This window comes from Abramis brama, assembly GCF_963993115.1.
Source record: "Abramis brama genome assembly, chromosome: 3".
Taxonomy (NCBI): Eukaryota; Metazoa; Chordata; class Actinopteri; order Cypriniformes; family Leuciscidae; genus Abramis; species Abramis brama.
In genome coordinates this window covers 53276915-53297989 of record NC_139965.1, presented here as the reverse complement: position 1 = coordinate 53297989, position 21075 = coordinate 53276915, and the positions used below count along the sequence as shown (strand labels likewise).

The 21075-nt window shown below is 35.0% G+C and overlaps 2 protein-coding genes across 2 annotated transcripts in view; both read left to right on the top strand.

Annotated features, from left to right (window-relative positions):
* The window catches only part of adcyap1a (adenylate cyclase activating polypeptide 1a), a 71114-nt gene that overhangs the window by 31654 nt on the left and 18385 nt on the right, over window positions 1-21075 (top strand). The window lies entirely within an intron of this gene.
* On the top strand, window positions 851-18736 carry tyms (thymidylate synthetase). Its single transcript, XM_084110334.1, has 7 exons — window positions 851-3419; window positions 4718-4791; window positions 4897-5071; window positions 14607-14708; window positions 15538-15713; window positions 16012-16083; window positions 17969-18736. Exons 1-7 carry the CDS (start codon window positions 3128-3130, stop codon window positions 18104-18106), a joined length of 1029 nt encoding a protein of 342 aa, XP_083966460.1. The 5' UTR covers window positions 851-3127; the 3' UTR covers window positions 18107-18736.

Below are 21075 nucleotides of genomic sequence, written 5' to 3'. Positions count from 1 at the left end.
TAAATCTAAAATTATATAATCAAGTACTGGAAAGAGTGAAAAGTTTTAAGTTTTTAGGGTTGTGGTCTGACGAAAGAGTTACATGGGCAATACATATCCAGAAAATACTGGACAAATGTAAGAAAGTGTTAAATATAATGAGGTGTTCAGTAGGAAGTGAATGGGGGGCTGATAGGAAGGCATTAAAAGCCATATATAGTGGGCTGATTAGATCTGTATTTGATTATGGTTGTGTGGTGTATGGATCAGCAGCAGATACATCGCTTAGAAAGTTAGACAGTGTTCAGTATCAGGTATTGAGATTATGTACAGGAGCTGTAAAAACTACACCAATCGTAGCACTACAGGTAGAAATGGGGGAAATGTCATTAGAAATGAGAAGGATACAGTTATCATTGAGTTATTGGGCTAATTTACAAGGCCAGAGTCAAGAGCATCCTACACAAGACACTTTAAAGCCCTGTTGGGAAAAGGAGAGGAGAAAAACTAAAAGTTTCGGATGGACAGTAATACAGAAAGCAATAGAATTCAAAGTTAATCAGTTAATAGTCCAACTATTCCGCTACCAGTAATAAAACCATGGTTACTCTCAGATACTACAGTAGATTTTACATTGTTAGAAAAGAAAAACAGGGACAAAGAATGGAATTCATGTAATGTGCAGAAATATATTAATGATTACCACAGCTATGTTCAGATATATACAGACGCATCAAAGAATATAGACAATAGGGTAGGAGTCGCTTTTACTGTTCCAGAGTTTAAGTTAGCAATAAGGAAAAGGATTAGTGATGAGTTATCGGTTTATACAGGGGAAATGATTGCAATATTATTAGCAATACAGTGGATAGAGGAGATAAGACCTTTAAAATCAGTTGTTTGTTCGGACTCGAGTTCGTCATTGGCTAGCTTACAATACAGTCATTCGGAAAGTAGACCAGATATTTTAATAGAAATACAGCAAACATTATACAGAATACAAATGATGGGACTTACTAGGGCTGGACGATTTTGGCTAAAATCATAATCGCAATTAATCAAACAAGTTACCTCGATTACGATTATTGAACGATTATTTTAAAAAAAAATCCTATGTCACTGGCAAGGCTTATACTGTAAATACGTTCACGGTTATTTTTTCTAATGAAAGATTTAGGGATGTCCCAATACCACTTTTTCACTTCCGATACGATACCGATACCGCAGCTTTGGCTATTTGCCGATACCGATATCTATCCGATATCTTTATTTTATTCTTGAACTAATACTACTAGTAATAAAGTATGCTCAATTAGCCACATAAAAACATCTCACTCAAATGGAGAACAAATACTTCTCCAGTATATAATCCACAACAACAGTTGGATAATGAAAGACTGCCACCCTTTATTCAAAAGACCTTGAGATATGTTTGGTAACCTGAATGAATTTAAAATTAATTAGCTATATTTCAGATCAATATATTTGTTTCCTTACAATTTAAATTAACTTTAACTTCTCATCTGAATTATAAATAATTTATTTCTGTATAAAATAATACTAGCCTACCATTAAAAACACATTTGATTTTATTTTTTAATCAATGTAGAATGTGTTACTTAAAAATAAAAAGATTAGTGCTCTGTTTTAGGACAAGAAATGGAAACCAATGCAATATGATGAATGTCCAAAAGATGAGATCATTTGATATTTTTATATAAAAAAATGTACACAGTGTACACAATGTGTGTGTGATTTTGGTTGGGTGACAGTTGTAGGTTACAGTTTGACAAGAGTTTACAGTTTGACAAAAGCACTATGTTTTACACAAATATAAGTAGGCTAAACACTTTGCAGTTTTAATGATGTCCTGTATGAACAAATTGACGTTGATGTTATAATGACGAATGATGTTTTTATGTTTCCACTATTAGATCGCGTCCGTGCCTCTCTCTCTCTCTCTGACACACACACATTCAAATTCGCGTCTATCGCGTCTAGTTCTACGCTTAAACATTTTGAATCCATTCGCGCGTCCAAAGCGAATAGGACGCGGAAGCGAGTTTGAAGCGAAATAGACGCGCGTTCAGAGCTAAGGGACAGGGCGGAGTCACGTGACTACACACGCGGTAATATGTTTTAAGGGGAAAGTACATTAACACACATTGGGCGGAAATATTAATAGGATTAAAAAAACGAAATAACCGACTTGGTTTCGATTACTTTTCGATTAATCATCCAGCCCTAGGACTTACAGTGAATTTCTTATGGGTACCTACCTGCACATATTGGTATCCAAGGAAATGAAATGGCAGATAAGGCAGCAAAGGAAGCCATTAAAAATAATGAAATTAACTTAAGTGTTAGTATAAGTAAGAATGAAATCAAGAGTATTATTAAGGAAAGGTTGAAGGTAAGGTGGCAAAAACAATGGGATATGGAGAAGAAAGGTCGATGGTTTTACAGAATTCAAAGGAAAGTGGGAGAGATGAGAAGTGCAGGAAAAAACAGGAGAGATGAGATAGTAATATCAAGGATGAGATTTGGACATACAAGATTAAACGGTACACTTTATAAAATGGGTAAACATGATACGGGAAGGTGTACATTTTGTGGGCAAGAAGAAACTGTGGAACATGTTATGATATACTGTCAGAAATACGAGTTTGAAAGAAGGATTTTAATAGAAAAATTAAGAAAAATAAAAATGCAATTTATACTAGGGGATATTTTACAAAATAAATCTGGAAATGAATGTTATAGTTTTATTTTTCAGTATCTTAGAATAAATAATTTGTATGAGAGGATATAAAATGTCATTTTGATCCACACTCCATAGCCTACCAGTTGGTGACGGTAATACACCATTTTGTTGCTTGTCAACCGCCAATAAAACCTTAAGAAGAAGAAGAAGAAGATTGCGTCCCAATGTGCATACTATCCATCCTAAATAGTATGTGACATTAGTAATTGTCAATACTATTTAGGGTAGATAGGGTGGATAGTATGCACATTGGGACGCAGGACTTGTTTGGTTTTTACCATATGGTTTTTACATACTCCAGTATCGTAGGTGGCACTGCAGTATGCATTTTTACACGGTTCCGCCAGAAGAAGAAGAGGAAGACGAAAATCGCGGGAATAATAAATGTTTTTGCGCGCTACAGGTTTTGCCTGCAATAGTTTTGACTTTGAGTTCGATCTTAAACTGAAGAAAATGCCGAATGCCGAAGTGCAAAAGACAAATGGGCATTGTGCTGGCGTAGAAAACACGAGAGAAGGTGCAGGTGGAGGAAAAAAAGACTTTTCTCTGTTTTGTGACGAGCAGGGCTACTTGAACCTGGTCGAGTACATTCTGGAGCAGGGAAGGCGCAAAGGAGACAGGACAGGGACTGGAGTGATCTCTGTGTTCGGGACACAGGCCAGATACAGTCTCAGAGGTGAGACAAACGTGTTTCATTAACACTTCATAGCATTTAACTTCATGACAAATGATTATAAATGCAAGTTTAAGAGGAAAACAGATAAGCACAGGTATAAAAACGAATGCAGTGTGTTTTCTTATGTTAAGTGTATCTTATTGATCTTCTGTGTGCGAACCTACTTTGATACAACAGAGATCATCAGAGGCATGTATTAAAAACTTGAATGAAAAGCAACAGGTTAATCAAAAATGTATTACATTTCGGATCCTAAACATAAAAAAAGCAGTGAGAAAACATTAATTTAAAGTAAAATGTCATTTTCTACGGTTAAAATGGCATTCATACATAAAGAGTGACTTAAAGGTAAAGTTTACCCAAAAACAATAACTTTAGTACATTCCAAACCCGTAGGTCTTTCATCTTCGCAACATGAATGTTTATATGTGAATAAAGCCTAAATTCAATCTGTTCATCATATAAAGAGATTGTGCCTCTTCAGACAATTTGGACTAATCCGTTCAATTCATATGAGTTAGTTCTGTCATCAAATTATGACAGAATTTTCATTTGTGGGTGAACTAAAACCCTTTTACTCTGTAAAGTCTACTCTGTAAATATCTTTAAAAAAAAGTTTGCTTGTGGTTTTTGTTGAGTATCATATAGTACATCAGACTTTTATGGCTCATATAATATGATATAGGCTTGAGAATATGGAGCTCATTCTCAAAGAGGATAAAACACCTCGGTTTAAAAATCAAAAGAACCAAACTGAGCACAAATATGTGATTTGATGCAGTTGCTGATATGGTCAAAAAGTATAATGAAATTCTGATAGGATGTAATGTATAGCAGACTACTTGCATAAAATGCATATAAATATCAGTTGTCACTATAGAAATAAATATGTTGTATATTGTGTACTAGATATAGGCTATATAGAGAGAGATATCTATGTAAATATGTCTTAATGTATTTAAATGCTTAGATTTATGATCAAAGCTCTGTAGTTTTAAAACAATGCAATGCAATACAATGATGATTGAGAGATGAACAAATAAATGTGCCTCAAAAACGTAATGGATCATATAAGATACTCACATTTGAACAGGATTTTTACAAAAAATGTTGATAATCAAGTAAACCCATGTCGCTTCAGTCCAGTAAGTGTTCACATATATATATATGTGCTAATTCTTATGCACAAGACATCATCATCATATCATCTGAGAGAATGCTTTATGGGATTAAATTAATTCAACTAATGTTGAAATGTTATCATAATTCAAAAATTGGTTTCATCATGCGCCTCGCAGATAAGTTTCCTTTGCTGACGACCAAAAAGGTTTTCTGGAAAGGCATACTGGAGGAGCTGCTGTGGTTTATCAAGGTACAGTATACTCCAAACTTTTTGTATCTTATTTCTGTATTTATTTTTCTTTGGTTTTTGTTCATTTCGCATTTTTTAAATTGCTTTTTGTTCATCCAACTTTAGGGTTCAACAAATGCCAAAGAGCTGTCACAAAAGGGTGTGAGAATCTGGGATGCTAATGGCTCCAGGGAGTTTCTGGATAAAAATGGCTTCACTGATCGTGAGGAAGGAGACCTTGGCCCAGTGTATGGCTTTCAGTGGAGGCACTTTGGAGCTGAATACAATGACATGCACACTGGTAACTATCCATCTCTCTCTCTCTCTCTCTCTCTCTCTCTCCATATATATATATATATATATATATATATATATATATATATATATATATATATATATATATATAGACAGTTTACATATAGCAACAATCTCTCTCTCCATATATATATACAATGGCTGTGAAAAGATTAATCGTGATTAATCGCATCCAAAATAAAAGTTTGTGTTTATATAATATATGTGTGTATACTGTGTATAATTATTTTGTATATATAAATACACACACATGCATGTATTTATTTAAGAAGTATATGCATCTATATACTGTATATATTTATATATAATTTATATTATATATAAATATAAATATTTTATATATAAACACATTGTTCTTAAATATATGCATGCAAATGTGTATTTATATATACAAAATAATTATACACAGTATACACACATATATTATATAAACACAAACTTTTATTTTGGATGCGATTAATCGCAATTAATCTTTTCACAGCCCTATATAGACAGTTTACATATAGCAACAATGTATACTGAATTAACATATTTTAACAGTAAACTATATTTTAAAGTGCCCCTATTGTACAATTTTGTAGTCTCCTACAATGTTTACATGCATCTAAGGTCAAAATACACTTTAAAGGTGACATATTATGCCCCTTTTCACAAGATGTATTATAAATCTGTGATATCTCCAGAATGTGTCTGTGAAAGTTTAGCTCAAAATACCCCCCAGATCATTTATTATAGCTTGTCAAAGTTGGCCCTTTTTGGGTGTGAGCAAAATTGCGCAGTTTTTTTATCATTATTTGCACGAAATTATTTCCTCAGACCATATCATGCGCTAAGTAATCCTCACTGTAGTTAAAACATTAAAACACAGCATGCCACAGGAAAAGTGTTCAAAAGCATCACATCCACTACAAATATTTATATTTATTATAATATAAAAATGTTGGAACTTCTTGGTAATGATTTCATGTCATTTAAGTGCTTAACTCCATTGAGAATGGCATATTAAATATAAATGTGTATATCAGATGTAGCCTAAAGCATAGTTTAAATCATTATTTTATTTATTTAAACTGTTATTGTGAACATGCACTGTATTTATGATTAGGACTCAATAAAGATTTAAAGTGGTTTTCCTTCATCTGCCGTCAGTCACTCAGCTCACCACCGGTGTCGCCAAACTGCTCCGTCTCCAAAATGTTTGTACGCATGGGTCAGAGTTTGCGTGCAGGTGCACAAATTTTCCCGTCAAGTTTGTTTTTAAAAATGACAACACAACGCCTCTTTCAGGGCCTGTTTTGTGCGAACGCAACAGTTATAAATGAGGCTCCTGATCAGCAGCTGCGCGAACACAGATCTGAATGTTGCAGAGTGATGATCGTACTTTCAGAGGTTAACTATCCTGGCCTTAGTTATAGTTTACTTTGTCAATACTGACACCTTGTGGTCACTTTAAGTAGTACGTCGCCTTTAATAATATATCAGCCATTTTGGATTTTAGAGCTCACGGTGCAGAGTATAGAGGTGCATCCACGTCCATCCTTCTTGTTTTGCTCTTGAAACAGCACAATCTGTAAGTTTAAAAGACTAATCTAAGCGGTAAAATACAATTACATGTATTCTGATAGGTTATACATATGTTTGAGAACGATTTGCATGTGACATGTTAAAGGTCCCATGACATGAAAATTTCACTTTATGAGGTTTTTTAACATTAATATGAGTTCCCCTAGCCTGCCTATGGTCCCCGAGTGGCTAGACATTTTGATGGGTGTAAACCAATCCCTGGGTATTTTTGAGAAAATGAAAGCTCAGACGGGCAAATCTTGAATCTTCCCCTTATGTCGTCATAAGGGGAAAGGTTACCTCCCCTTTCTCTTCTTTGCCCGCAAAGAGAATTTGGCCCGCCCATGAGAAAATGATCTGCGTGAGTGCGATATTGGTTTTTCCTCGAGAGACATCATGGCTTGCAAACGAGCGAAGCATGGCAGCTGGTCAGTGTTTGGATGTACAAATGAACACAAAATATTTTTTTAGTTCCTTCATCTGAGCCTCTGAAGAACCAGTGGGTTATGTGAATTTCTGATGTGCAATTGTTCAAGTTCAGACAGATAATCTTTCTCAAAATCGTTCAATACGGTTTATGCATCAGTAAATCAAGCCAGTGACTAAAATATCAACTTCACATCGTTTCTCTTAGTAGGATGAAAATAATCTTATTTAAACTGTGATTAAATATACAGAAAGCGATCAAAGAACAATCCCTTTCCAGTCGCCCAAGCTGTCAATCACACAGCGTGAGTTTATCTGGACACTTTCCAAAACTCGTTATGAAATCAATGATGCTGTTACGCACAATGAAGCTCTTACTGTACTTACCTCATGTTTGCATTGGTGAAAGCATTAGTGAGAGTGCAGAAACTGCGTTGCAATGATAAGATCTTGATTCACGCAATCAACAGGCTGTCATCTGCTCAATGCTCATCACTGCAACCTTTTATGTGATGGGAATAGATCTAAATACTTAAAACTTCTCACAATTTGTTAATATCGATAGCTGTAATAGTAAACACGTATAATAGCTAGGGGTGTGATGGTTAGTATATAACCGTGAGACCGACGGTTATAGTTGAACACCGTCATTAGAACTCTATAACCGCCAAAACCGTGTTAAAATGTTTTTTACAAACATTTTTTATCATAGAGAATGTTTAAATACTAATTACTAAATACTAAACATCTGTTAACAGTCTATTATTAATGGTCTACGTCGTTTCCAACTGTATTTGATTCTTTGCCAAGTACCCCTTGACTGACCGCCAATCATTTGAGATAGAAATAAAAGCTATGATATAGTGATGTGCCATCATTATGAGATTTATTAAACAAATGAAAAACATTTGCAATAATAAACATTAGCAATGAACATTTGCAATCGGGAGACATGGTTTTTACCACTTAATGAAGTTTTGTTTTGTAAATCGTCAGACATGATTTCTTTAAAGCGAATTTCGTTTTGTACAAATTGCATCTTGTACAAAATGTTTCATCAACCAATTGCATGTATTTAATAAATAAAAAGCAAATATAGGAGACAATATAATAACCGTGTCATCGAGGCTCCGATGCGCCGCGTTCACTTGCATTGCATTGTGAAGTTGATCTCATCGTAAATGAATGAAACTCAGCATAGGCCTATGCCTCATACATTAGCATTAAATATCTTTGCTGCATCCTTTCTAGAACAGACAAGGGCTTTCTTGCGGCTCGCATCAGCAGAGCATTGCATTGTCCATAGACCGCAAAACAATCAGCGGATGGCGGGCGGGTGCAGCTTTGAAATCTGGTCAAAAAACGTTGGTGCGCATGATGAGTTTTGTGATGCGGTTGCGGATGAAATAATACCCCATCCGCGTATCTCTATTGATAACAACATTGAACACTACACAAATATTAATTTTATTCAAACTAAGTTGTCCTATAACAGACGAACGTCGCATCCCACACCCCCCGACGGTTATGTTACGAACCGTCACATTTGACTCGTGTCATAACCGCCATCACCAATTCTGAAACCGGCACACCCCTAATAATAGCTGTAATAGTAAAAGTATTTGAGAGAGTTCCACATGTAATGCTAAATATTTCATATGCAAGCATGTCAGCCAATCACAGCAGTGGGCGTTTACACTGAAGTCTCACAGCAGACACGCCCCTTCAAACAGAGTGTTTAAATCAGAGGCTAAAATCAGGCTAGGAAAAATGCCTTTTATTTCTAAATTATTACAATTTTTGATCTTAAAAACATACTAACATTATAAGGGCACCCCAGGAAACATTATAAAATAAAATAATCCATGTCATGGATGTAGCCGAGGCCCGTAATTGTGATGCTTGATTGTTCTTCTTAACACAGCTATCTTCTAAGTTATGTAAGGGTGATTTATGTGCATCTTAAATATTGTTTTGATTTTTGTGAACTGAATGTAACGGTTTAAGAGAGATTTTTTTTTATATCATTGTTCATTTGTGTTACAGTTTCACAAATTGGGCTTCAGTAAAGAAAGTTTGACCCTGACAACTGTCTACGACTTTAACTAAGCCTTTGTTAAGCTCGCTGCAAAAGCAAACATAAGCTGAAGGCAGAAGATTAACCAAAGGCCCTAAAGTCTTTGTCTTGTCTCTTTTGTCTTTATTCTTTATTTTGAACAAATAAAAATATAGAAACGCAATAAGTGTGTTGCAACATACCCTAGGAAAAAACAATATCTATAAATATGGTAACATCGGAAGTGTGACGGTCAACACTCTCATTCATTAACATGGGCAGCGACAAAATATGCGCTGTTCATGCTCCGCTGAAGCTTGCGATGTGAAACAGGTGTAAAAAGACATAGCAGAATCATCGTCATTTAGGCATAAGATCGCGTGGGTGTTTGAATCGAGGTCTTGGTCTTTTAAGGATTAATCGTGCAGCTCTACTTACAAGTGTGAATCCTGAAATGTTTTGTTCATTCAGGAGATTAAAGTTGCTGCTTGAGTATGTTGCAGAGAATACATTTCGTAGTCTCGTAGCCTCGCACTCACTGAAGCTCGTTTAAAACTGAATGCTGTGTGAACGCAGCCATATTAGACCCAAATTATGGGACTGAAAACCATATAGTGCTGTGTAAAAAAATCACTATTTTGTTCAAATGCTTACACTGTCTCGTCATCATTATTAGGGATGACCATAAACAGCGTCACATTCCACGCAAATCGACTAATTTACATAATCGATTACATTGCCGCTTCGTTCCAGCCCTAATTCTTAAGGCACATTCTCACCAAGAATGATAACTATAAAATAACTATAACAAGAACTATATTAGAGTCCACACCAGCAGGCGATATCGTTCTGTTTATTCTAAACACGTGCTTGTCTGCCGCTTTAAAAGCTCAAGCTTGTTACAGCAGGATGAATTCTGATTGGCTGTCAATGTTTTTATCGTTCATCAGCTTGTTAAAATTGTTCTGAAAGTGATTTCAACAATATCGTTTCTCTGTGCCGTTATCCTTTTAGCTGTGGTCTAAACGCTGCTATTCGTTAATATCTTCATAGTTATTGCCCTTGGTGTGAACTGGCCTTTACTCTCTTAACCCCTCCTCTCTGAGAGCCTACTCTGCTCTGATTGGTCGCCCAGTCTGTTTTGATTGGTCTACTGCTTACTGCACATGTTGGAAACAAGTGGCAACCTTCCCGGTCTCTCTCTTGAATCACGGAAGTGACTTAAACTGTAATTCATCAACTGGCCAAAAGAGAGTTAATTCCATATACCCCGCATTTTAAGAATTATTATTATTATTATTATTATTATTATTATTTTACAGCTTGGTAGGGGTGTGCGATATTGACAAATGATTATATTTCAATATTTTCTGGGATTTTCTCTAACGATTATTAAACGATATTTTGTGAATGTGAGAAAATAATTATTTTCTGGTCCCGTTTGAATTGTGCCATGAATGTGAACATATGTTGTCTGTGAATTTTTTATATAATTTTTCATGTCACGAGTTTGACAGTATATTGTATGATTCTTTGGCTAGCAGTTGTGGAAAAGACATAACGAGAAAGACTACATGTCGCCTAATGTGACGTCACCCCATTACACATTTTCCCTCCACTTGTCAAATCACGGTGCTAATGCTGCGATAATCTATGGAGACAGATCGAGATGCCTGTGTGTTTTGTACCCAAATGTCACCATTCAAACCAAATGGGCTGTTCTTTCTTCAGATTCCCGTCTGATGTAAAAACTAGTTGTAGTCCACAAAGTGCTCTCACACAAAGTCTAACCGTATCAAACTTCTACCCGTTAAATTGTAGCATTCTTCACACGAAAAATTATATTAAAAATTAACAGACAACATATGTTCACATTCATGGCAAAAAAAAGACCAGAAAATAATTATTTTCTCACATTCACTTGCATTGATGATTTTTCAACCTAGAGGTAGTGGGGTTAGCGGAAGGGGCGGGACTTACCAGCTCTATACCTTGTGCGGGGGCCGGGCAGCAATGTGGCTATGCATGGAAGCCCAGGCAGTTTGTTTATTCAGTCAGCCAATCAATCAAAAAAAATTTTTTCTTCTCTGTAACCCTCCTAGGTGATCCTGCTTCCATATTCCCGGCCAAACAACAACCCTGCATTTCTCCTTATATACACCCGCACACACACAAACTAACACACGACCATCCCCACACACCCATTAATCAACCCTGTTTACAATAATTATCAGCCTCTATAGCTGTTGTTAAATGTTATGTCATATCAAGATATGTCAAGTCAATGTCATGTCAAGATATGTCTTTTGTCTAGTGTACATGTGTTTATTGTTTGGTGTAGTACTCTTATGTCTATTGTATTGTTACATTTTGTTTGTAACTTCATTCTTGTTTGTAATAATAATAAATAAAAAAAAGAAATAATAGATTTTTACCTAATATGGGCATTTTTACCTTTATAAAAAGCCATTTTTTAAACCTAATTAAATGCATGCTTCATCTTTGGTGTCAATTTCATAAATTTAATCAAATTCAATTATAAAAATAAGACACAATAGGGCTGTTACCAATCAAATTAAATCAGTATTAACAAAAATTCATCTTTGCAATATTGAATATTGATATTTAAAACAAGAAAATATACTTTAAATGTGAGATTGAAACAGCCAGTAGGTGGCAGCAAGTCACTGTTAATGAGCGAACCATTGAGATTCATTCAAACGGCTGATTCGTTCAAGGAAAGAAGCATTTGACTATCTTAATCTATCATAGTCAACTGATTCTTCAAAAAGCTGATTCACTCAGTAAGGAAACACTGCTGTGTGTTGCTTTGTTTTGAACTATTTTCATTGGTGAAATAGAGCAAAAACAGGCAATATGGTGTCTAAAATGTAAGTCACTTAATATTCATTTCTTGTTTATTAAACTTATCAAATCAATATCACGATATTTGTAGAAAAACTGCACTCTTGTGATATTTATTGCTAAATGATATAAATAAAGACTAAATCAGGCAGTGAAAGCGTGCACTAGTGTAATCTACAAGACTAAATCACGCAGAGTATGCATGCACTCTCTCTGTGTGTGTGAGGGATAGGCTATACTCGACAATGTCAAATGCACATTGTTAAAACAACAGTTGTAATATATCACCCACACCCCTACAGCCTGGTACAAAAAGTGTTTTGTTTCTTCATGACAACTGTGAGGAGGGTGCTTTTTTTTTAACTCTGAAAAAGTTCTAACTGTCACTACTAGCCGTTTGTCTGCTGTCTGTTAGCTGTCACGTCACCTCAGCTAATCCCGCCTCTTTGCCCATTTTCATTTATCCGGAAGTGACGCACAATGACGCGTTTTTACAATTGGGTAATTTTGTTTTTAAGAGTTTACACAACACAAGGAAGCTTGATTTCAATCTTTGAATTAAATTGAAAAAAGTAGCAAAAAATATATACAAAATAATAAAAATAAAATAAGTTTTTGGGTAGGTCTAACACTAGTATTCAGAAATACTACAGAAACTGAATAAGGTAATCAAATGTAAAATAACACTAGTCCTCAGTCCTGACTAAATTAAATACATAGGCTATTAATTCTGATTTCTTACAATTAAAGCTATCTTTTGTTGTTTTGACGACAACATTAATGCTGCTGTCACTTTTAGAGCTAGTGCCCGGATCCATTACTGTTTTCATTATACTGTCTGTCACACTGTCACACGCGTTTTAAGCTTATTTCAGACATAACCGACTGTGTTTACGAGTATACTAACCATGACCGGAATTTTTACACAATTTTGCATTTTTTTCCCCCCGTTAAAGCAATATAATCCGCGAAAAATAACTTTTGTTAAGGCCCTTTCACACTGGACGCGATTTTGACGCACGAATAATTCGCGCGATGGTTTTATTTTTTGATCAGCTGTTTGTGTAATGAGTGCTTCCACACCGAACGCGAATGTGCTGCGGCGAAAAAACGACTTTTATTTATTTTTGTCGATTTTTTTAAAAAAAAATTTTTACTTTTTTTTTTTTACTTTTTTACTTTTTTTTTTTACTTTTGCGACGACAGAAAAAGCTTCAGCCAATCACATACTACAAGGACAACGATCAATGATTTGATTTTAGAATCTGTATGGATTCATTTAGGCTACTCATACAATGTACATGCTAAAGTGAGTCAGTGTTTGCGGGGGAATTATAAGTGTACGCATTATAAGTGGTAGACCTGTGGGAATTATTAAAATACTATTGAAGTAGCTCCTTTTTAGGTATTAAATCGTCATTGGAGGCTGACTTGCTGCTCTCGCGCTCAGACAGGTGTTGTTGTGCGCATAGATATCATATATAAACGCTAGATGTCTTATGGCGCAGTCACTTCCGGCATCACCGTTCGGCCATCTTGTCACAGTGAAGCAGTGAATTAAGGTGAATGATCAGCATGCACACAAATCCATTTATCTCGCTGAAATCTTGACGGATTTACAAACGGTTTGGTTTCTTACAAACGTTATTAACGTGGGTGTAATTCCGAATGCTTGAACATGTATGTGATAATTATTCATATGTATGCAGTGTATGTATGCAGTGTCATAACTACATCTCTGACGTTTATAACAAACCAAACCTTTTGAAAATCGGTAGAAAATTGAGCAAGTTATGGTTATTTTAAAATACATGCACCATTAAACGAGTGAGCGAGAACACTGTGGCAAGATGGCCGCCACGTGCGAACGTCGACCTCCATTGGCCAGCAGCGCGCACGAGACATCTAGGGTGTTTCTCAATATGCGTTCTTCAGCGATCTTGCGTCCTTGTGTTCTCGTTTTACGTCATCATTAACCGTCGAAGTTCAGACCCAATTCTCAAGAACGCAAGTACAGAGGACGCATGAAAGAACCCGGATGTGTTCTTGATACCGAGGATGCATCGAATGCAGACTTGAGCTAGTACTCGCCTGGTGTCCCAGAAGTCATTGCGGCCGGTTCCGAGTTCGTTCTTCCAAGGAAGCTTGGCAAGACCGGTCTCCAGGAGAACACAAGTCCGTTCTCTGCGTTCTTGGAATTGAGAAACAGCCCTAGCCTTTATATATGATATCTATGGTTGTGCGTGCTAGGGAACGTAATGCGCCATACGTCATTGCGTCGCTATATCAGTGATATCGCGATATGACACTTTTTTTTATCATGTAATAATTTATACCAGTATGATATGGCACACCCCTACTTTGCAGACCTTTTACATTCACAAACAACTATATTGCAATGCACACTATCATATCTGCAAAAGCATAATGGGGCACTTTAAAATTGTTGTATAATTGTTACCAGGGCAGGTCAAGCCATTAGGTTGCATAGTGTGACTGTAGACACCGATTATTATTCATACAGTATTTAAGACCTCATTAACTGAGAGAAATTTAAAATTTCTTTTAATGTATGTATGGTAAGAATTTGTGTTTTCATCTCTCTATGAAGATTACTCTGGGCAAGGTGTTGACCAGTTACAGAAAGTGATTGACACCATCAAGTCAAACCCAGAAGACAGGAGGATCATCATGTGTGCTTGGAACCCCAAAGGTCTCAATCAAATATATAACCTTCCAGCAGTGTTATTTTAATATAATTTATATACTTCTATGGTATCTATTAATATTTTGAATTTGCTTTTAGTTGTTTTCAGTTTTCATTTAATTTAAATTTTAGGATGGTAAGTGTGTTTATCATTTTTATTAGTTTTTGTTTTTTTTAATATTTCTATTTAGCTTTCATTTATTTTTAAGTTTTTAAGTTGAAGTTTTTTATTTACCTTTTCATTTTTCAGTTAGTTGCTGAGGCAACATTTTTAATTTTCATTTGTTTTTCATCTAATATTTTATTTCACTGTTGTTTTAGTTATTAAAATGATTTGTAATAGTTTGTTTTAATTTTAGTTGGCAACTAGTATAGTAACTATAGTTCAGTTAGTTGCCAAGGGTTAAGTTTTTTTTTTTTTGGTTTCTTTTTAGTTTAAGTTTGTCAAATATTTAAGTTTAAGTTTTTTTTTAAAGAAGTCTTTTGGTGACACTTTTACTATGGTCTTACTAAGGTCTTATTTGTTAATATTAGTTAATGTATTAATTACCATGAACTAACAGTCAACAATACACTTGTTACATATACTGTATAAAAATACAGTTTGTTCATGTTTGTTCACAGTGCATTAACTAATGTTAACAAATTTGGGTTTTAATAATGTATTAGTAAATGCTGAAACATTAACTAAGATTAATAAATGCTGTAGAAGTGTTGTTCATTATTAGTTTAACTAATGTAGTTACCTAAAGTTAACTAATGAAACCTTTTTTCATCTAATATTGTTTTATTTGACATGTATGCATGATGACAAAAGGATCCATTTTATTGACAGATCTCCCTATGATGGCATTGCCCCCCTGCCATGCGTTATGCCAGTTTTATGTGTCAGACGGTGAGTTGTCGTGCCAGCTGTACCAGCGCTCTGGTGACATTGGTCTGGGTGTGCCATTCAACATTGCCAGCTACGCACTACTCACCTACATGATTGCCCACATCACTGGACTCAAGGTGAACATATTTTAGTTCCTGCATACTGTAAATGTAAGGGATTATGTACACTTATCTGGTAATCATCACAAAGTCCATTATTATGCATGATTTGATTACAATTAAACACTAATTTTTCACAAAGGAAGTAAATATATATGCGTGTGTATCCATTAATCCAACTTGTTTTATTTAATTTTATTTAATCAATTTCATGAAGATCATAGCTTGTGAAATCTGCATTCATACTATTTTATGGACAGACTAACCAAACTTGAACTAGTTGAATATATTTTGTACTCATTTTTATTTTCCCTAGCCTGGAGATTTTGTGCATACAATAGGTGATGCCCACATCTATACCAACCACATTGAGCCTTTGAAAGAGCAGGTATGTTTCATAAATTCCATAAAACTAATCTATCTACATTTATCTACAGTGGTGTGAAAAAGCCAAAGTACACCCCATTAAAAAGTGTATTGTGTGTTGTTTTTTCCTCTCTCATTTTTCAAAACATTAGGGCATATAGATATTGGAAAGGGAGGAAAATTCTTCGTCCATGTAAGAGATTGATGATAAATAAGAAATAACTGTAGGAAGTTAATTCTGGGGATCTACTTATCTTTAGTATCTTTAATAGGCATTTGGATTTCTGTTGGTATTTTTGAATTAAACTTTCATTGTTAAATTTTCACCTTCACCCATCAATAACTACAAATAAAATTCCAATATCAATATTCCTATATATTATGAACATATTTGTTATGGTTGTGTAGGGAAGAGGAGAGGTGAGGATCTGTTTGCAACAATAGTTTATTAACAAACATATAGACAAAGATAAGCCAGATAATCCAAACAGTCATGACAATGACAATAATCCTAGTGAAACATGACTCCAAACAGGGAAGATGATGATAATAATCCAAATGGGGAACAGAAACACAACAGCTTTATAAACATGTATGTAAAGACAACGACCAACAAAAGGCAACTGAAACACAGGGGTATATGTATACACTGGGTAACAAAAGCCTAACAAGGAACAGGTGTGGGTAATAAATTGCCATGGAAACAAACAAGGGTAACTATAGAAACAAAGGCAAACAGGAACGAACAACAGGAAGTGAACAAAGGGAACATTGAAAATAGGGCTGGGTAAAAAATATTGATTTCTCGATTTTAATCGATTCTCATTTTTACGAAACGATATCGATTCTTAAATCCCAATAATCGATTAGTCATCCTGTTTTCAGTTGATGAATGAATGGAACATTGTTGCGCGCATCCCATCCAATAAATCGCAATAATCTTTGTGCTTTGTTATTATTGATATGAAACAAAGTCTCAGATTACAAAATTACGTCCATTTTCTTACGAAATTCAAAAACATAATTATCGTTTTGGCGCTGTGGCATGAGATCGCTCTGGCTCAGCTCAGCTTAAGAGAAGCAGCAGCGCTGAGCGCACGTTATCTTCTCTTCTGCCTTAATAATACCAGTTACAGCGCGAAATAAACATGAATGAGCATCTGAAAGTGAGTTAAAAGAGAGTACAACTTATCGAAGTCCGTATCATGTGACATGGAATCGCTCAATCAGTGTTTCAACCGTGGAAAGACGTTAGTAAACAATGTCATGTAACGTCACATTTACCTCAGAAAAAACATATCCAGTGACCATAAACTCGTTAGTCAGCTAGAAAAATTAAGTCTAGAGAGGAGCATTTTGTTAAATAAATGCATCATATTACATATTCATTATAATTTTTAATGTTCTTCAATATTTAATGCATGTTTGAATAAATCTGGAAAGTTTTTTATGACAGCCACCATTTAGATTTTTTATATAATTTCATATAACTTTATTATAAAAATAAATAAGTGTATTTTAAGTGTTTGTATACAAATCAGTTCATTTTTACCTTCAATATTATAGTAAGCTAGTGAAGCCTATTGGCTACAACTGACTCCCATAGTTTACAATAATAGTTAAGAGATTTGTTTTCCTTGAGAAAATTTGCAATTTATTGTACCTGATATCCAAAATAATCGATACTGAATCGAATCGTAATCGAAATCGAATCGAATTGCAAGCTTGTGAATCGGAATCGAATCGAATTGTCAATTTTTGTCAATACCCAGCCCTAATTGAAAACCTAAAATAGACTTCATAATTAAAGTCCTAGAACACACAAGACATGGGAAATCGTGACATAATGGTGTGTGTACTTATCTACAGTGTAAAAAGTGTGTTTCTAACATGTCCTGTACCCACAGATTCAGCGAGAGCCACGTCCGTTCCCCAAACTCAAGATCAAACGCAAAGTTGAACAAATTAATGACTTCTCTGCGGAGGATTTTGAGATCTACGACTATGACCCCCATCCTCCAATCAAAATGCAAATGGCTGTTTAGACCTTATATTCATCTTTTAAATATAAAATAAAATAAATAAAAATTTAAAAATACTTGCAGAGATGGGCATTTTACATAATGTGTCCCACAATTTGCCATCAGAGAGAAGAGAGCGAGAACGCCAAGTTGGTATCAGTACTGAAAATGTTGAATATGCCTTAATGTTGAATATGGTCTGAAAATTCTAGAGAGGTTTGGAAATTTTAGTCTGGAAAAGTAGCAATGGAATTTTGAGATTGAAAATGTGTAGGAACCCTGGCAGTGGCAAGTGCTGTCTTTCTACTTTGCAATGTTTGAAATAAACTTGAAATACCAATAAATAATAAAAGGGTTGCATATTTGTACTTTTAACATATACATACATAACATACTAAAATTTGTGTTTTAACATATTTAAGTTTGAGATTTCATGTAAAAATCTCCCCCCTGCACCGTACATGAGAGTAATCCTGGGATTTATTGCTTGTATAATTGCAAAATGTTAACTATTATCGCCCTGCTCTAATCTGATAAATGTGACTACGGCATACGAATATTATAAACATTAACATAATGATTTTTTGTAAAGCTATGTTGATTCATTGTGTATTATGAAAATGTGCTATACAAAATTAAATTGACTTGATTTTACATGGCAATAATTCTGTCTCATTTCAATTGAAGAATAACCCATAAAATTTCATTGGGATGAGGTGAATCCAAAGCCAGCCAAATTATTATGGGAATTACCTACCTTCAGTAGTTGTTTCTTAAGGGAAAGTTGCAACACTTTTCATACAAATGAAATCATAATGGTTTTCCTGTTTTGAATCTTGAAACTATAAGTAAATGTATGTCAGAGTATGTCAAACCATCCCAATCCTTTAACAGTTTATTTTGTTAACTAGTTTTCTTGACCAAACATTAGAGTCAAATTTAGTTGATTAGTTGTTCAGACAAACCATGCACCAACTTGTTAATTTTGGAAATATGTAGGTTTGTCCCTCCCATCTTCTGCAGAAGAAAGAAATGCATACAGATTTGTAACAACATGAGGGTACATTTTCATTTATGGGTGAACTATTCAATAGTTCAAAGGAGTTCAATAACAATTCAATTGAGAAAAAAAAAAATCACACTCAACTGCTCTCTAGTGGCAACTCTAATACCAATCACCTGCAATGACCTTTACACACAAAGAACTAAAAAAGATAAACATGAATTGCAAAAAAACCTCACTAACAGACGAATGATGAACATGATAAGCCAGTTTACCTTAGAGATGAAAGCATGACCGAGAGATGTGGGTGAAACTCTGCCAGCTTGGTTACCCATCTGCTTCAATAACGTCCCATCGTTGGTTGGCATCAATCATTGAACAGATCAGAGGTCTTGTAAACCCCCTGCAAAATGCAGCCATATTCTTAGGACCAAATTAATGTTTTAATTGAAGTGATATGTGGTTGAAATGTCTAAATTTTTTACTTTTGACTTATTAGTCAACACCGTTTGACTCAAAAGCACCCAGTTGTTGCATCTACGAATGTCATTTTGCAAATCTGCAAAGTCAAGGTCAATTCAGTGGTTTGGGAAAAGCACGTAAAAGTCCTGGCAGAAAGTGATCACAAGGATTTAGTGTAACGATGCCCATTTCCAGGAATGCACTAATATTTTGTTGGTAGTACCAGTTTGCCATAATTATTAGTTAACATTAAGTTGTCAACACTTCGGAAAAAATAATAATTTGTCGTTACACTACATCCTTATGCATCGCTTTCTGCAAGGACTTTTACGTGTTTTTCACAAATCACTGAAGTGACCTCGACACTCGGGTTGGCGGTAGCATGAGCCATCAGGCAAGTGTTGTTTAAATAAACTCCTGATGTACTTACAAACTTTCCAATGCCTCATTTTATGAGTACAGAACCTATTTGTACTACTGTATAAGTTTGGTACCATTCTGAGCATTGTTAGTGGGGTAATTTATGAGATACATCCTTGGATCCATTAGCGCCTGCACTAAGCCATTCGGCTGATATTTCTAAATAAGCTCTAACATTAATAATGTTCGACCAAGGGGAAAAAGGCTTCTGGGGGGGTGTTTGGCTCAAGGTCATGGTGCAGAGGCCCCTAGGTTAATTTTACTCCGAACCATCCCTTTAAATCTAGTTCATCCTTGGGCAAGTGCTTCAGAGTAGAGTTAAACATGACAAAACATGCTTAGCAAATCAAAAAAAAATTACTTCTACTTTGCTGCCCCCTTTTGGCTTTTAACAATATATTTAAAAGAGCAATGGATTTCTGCATTATTTTAATGCAATAGCTTTCATAACTAGTGTATACTCAAAGATAAACATAATGCTAAACATTCAACACATTTATAGGCTCATCTACAACACTGAGTACTGGTACTTCAGTACTTTCAAGACTTCATGTACATTGGAATAAATTAACTTACTGATAGACTGGCCCCTTTAAGAGTGTATGGACAATAAAGATATTTTGTAGTATTTACTAAGCATCATGCCATGCATCACTTTCAGTTAACTTTTTAGTTAAACAGGTGAGTGACAAAAATTACCAAAATCTGAAATCCTGTTGTTTATATGCATCATTTAACAATGGTAGTGATACACATCACCAAGTAGTCATTTGGCTTGTCAGTATACCAAGTTGTTATAAATTGTACAAAACCTTACAGATTTCATAATCCTCTATATTACTGCATATCTATCTATAAATTACAGGAATGTCTGTCTGCCTGTGTGTGTCTGTTATTGGCATATCTCTCGAACCATAAGTCCGATGGATTTAAAACTTGACAGGTGTCTTGCTATGGGCACGAGTAAGTGCAGTGCAAAATTTGATGTTGTTTGGATTAAAAATGCAAAATATATCGGTAAAATAAGCACACATTGAAGATGTTTAGATGATGTTTAGAAGGTTGTGTTTTAAAAATAAACATTCTGACATAAACACTCTGTCAGCTA

Bases quoted from the DNA above. Each gene is read 5' to 3' on its own strand.
- tyms (XM_084110334.1), top strand. From the start codon at position 3,128: ATGTTTTTGCGCGCTACAGGTTTTGCCTGCAATAGTTTTGACTTTGAG. The intron at 5,072-14,606 runs GTAACTATCCAT...CTCTCTATGAAG, and splicing joins ATACAATGACATGCACACTG to ATTACTCTGGGCAAGGTGTT. The intron at 14,709-15,537 runs GTCTCAATCAAA...TTTTATTGACAG, and splicing joins GTGTGCTTGGAACCCCAAAG to ATCTCCCTATGATGGCATTG.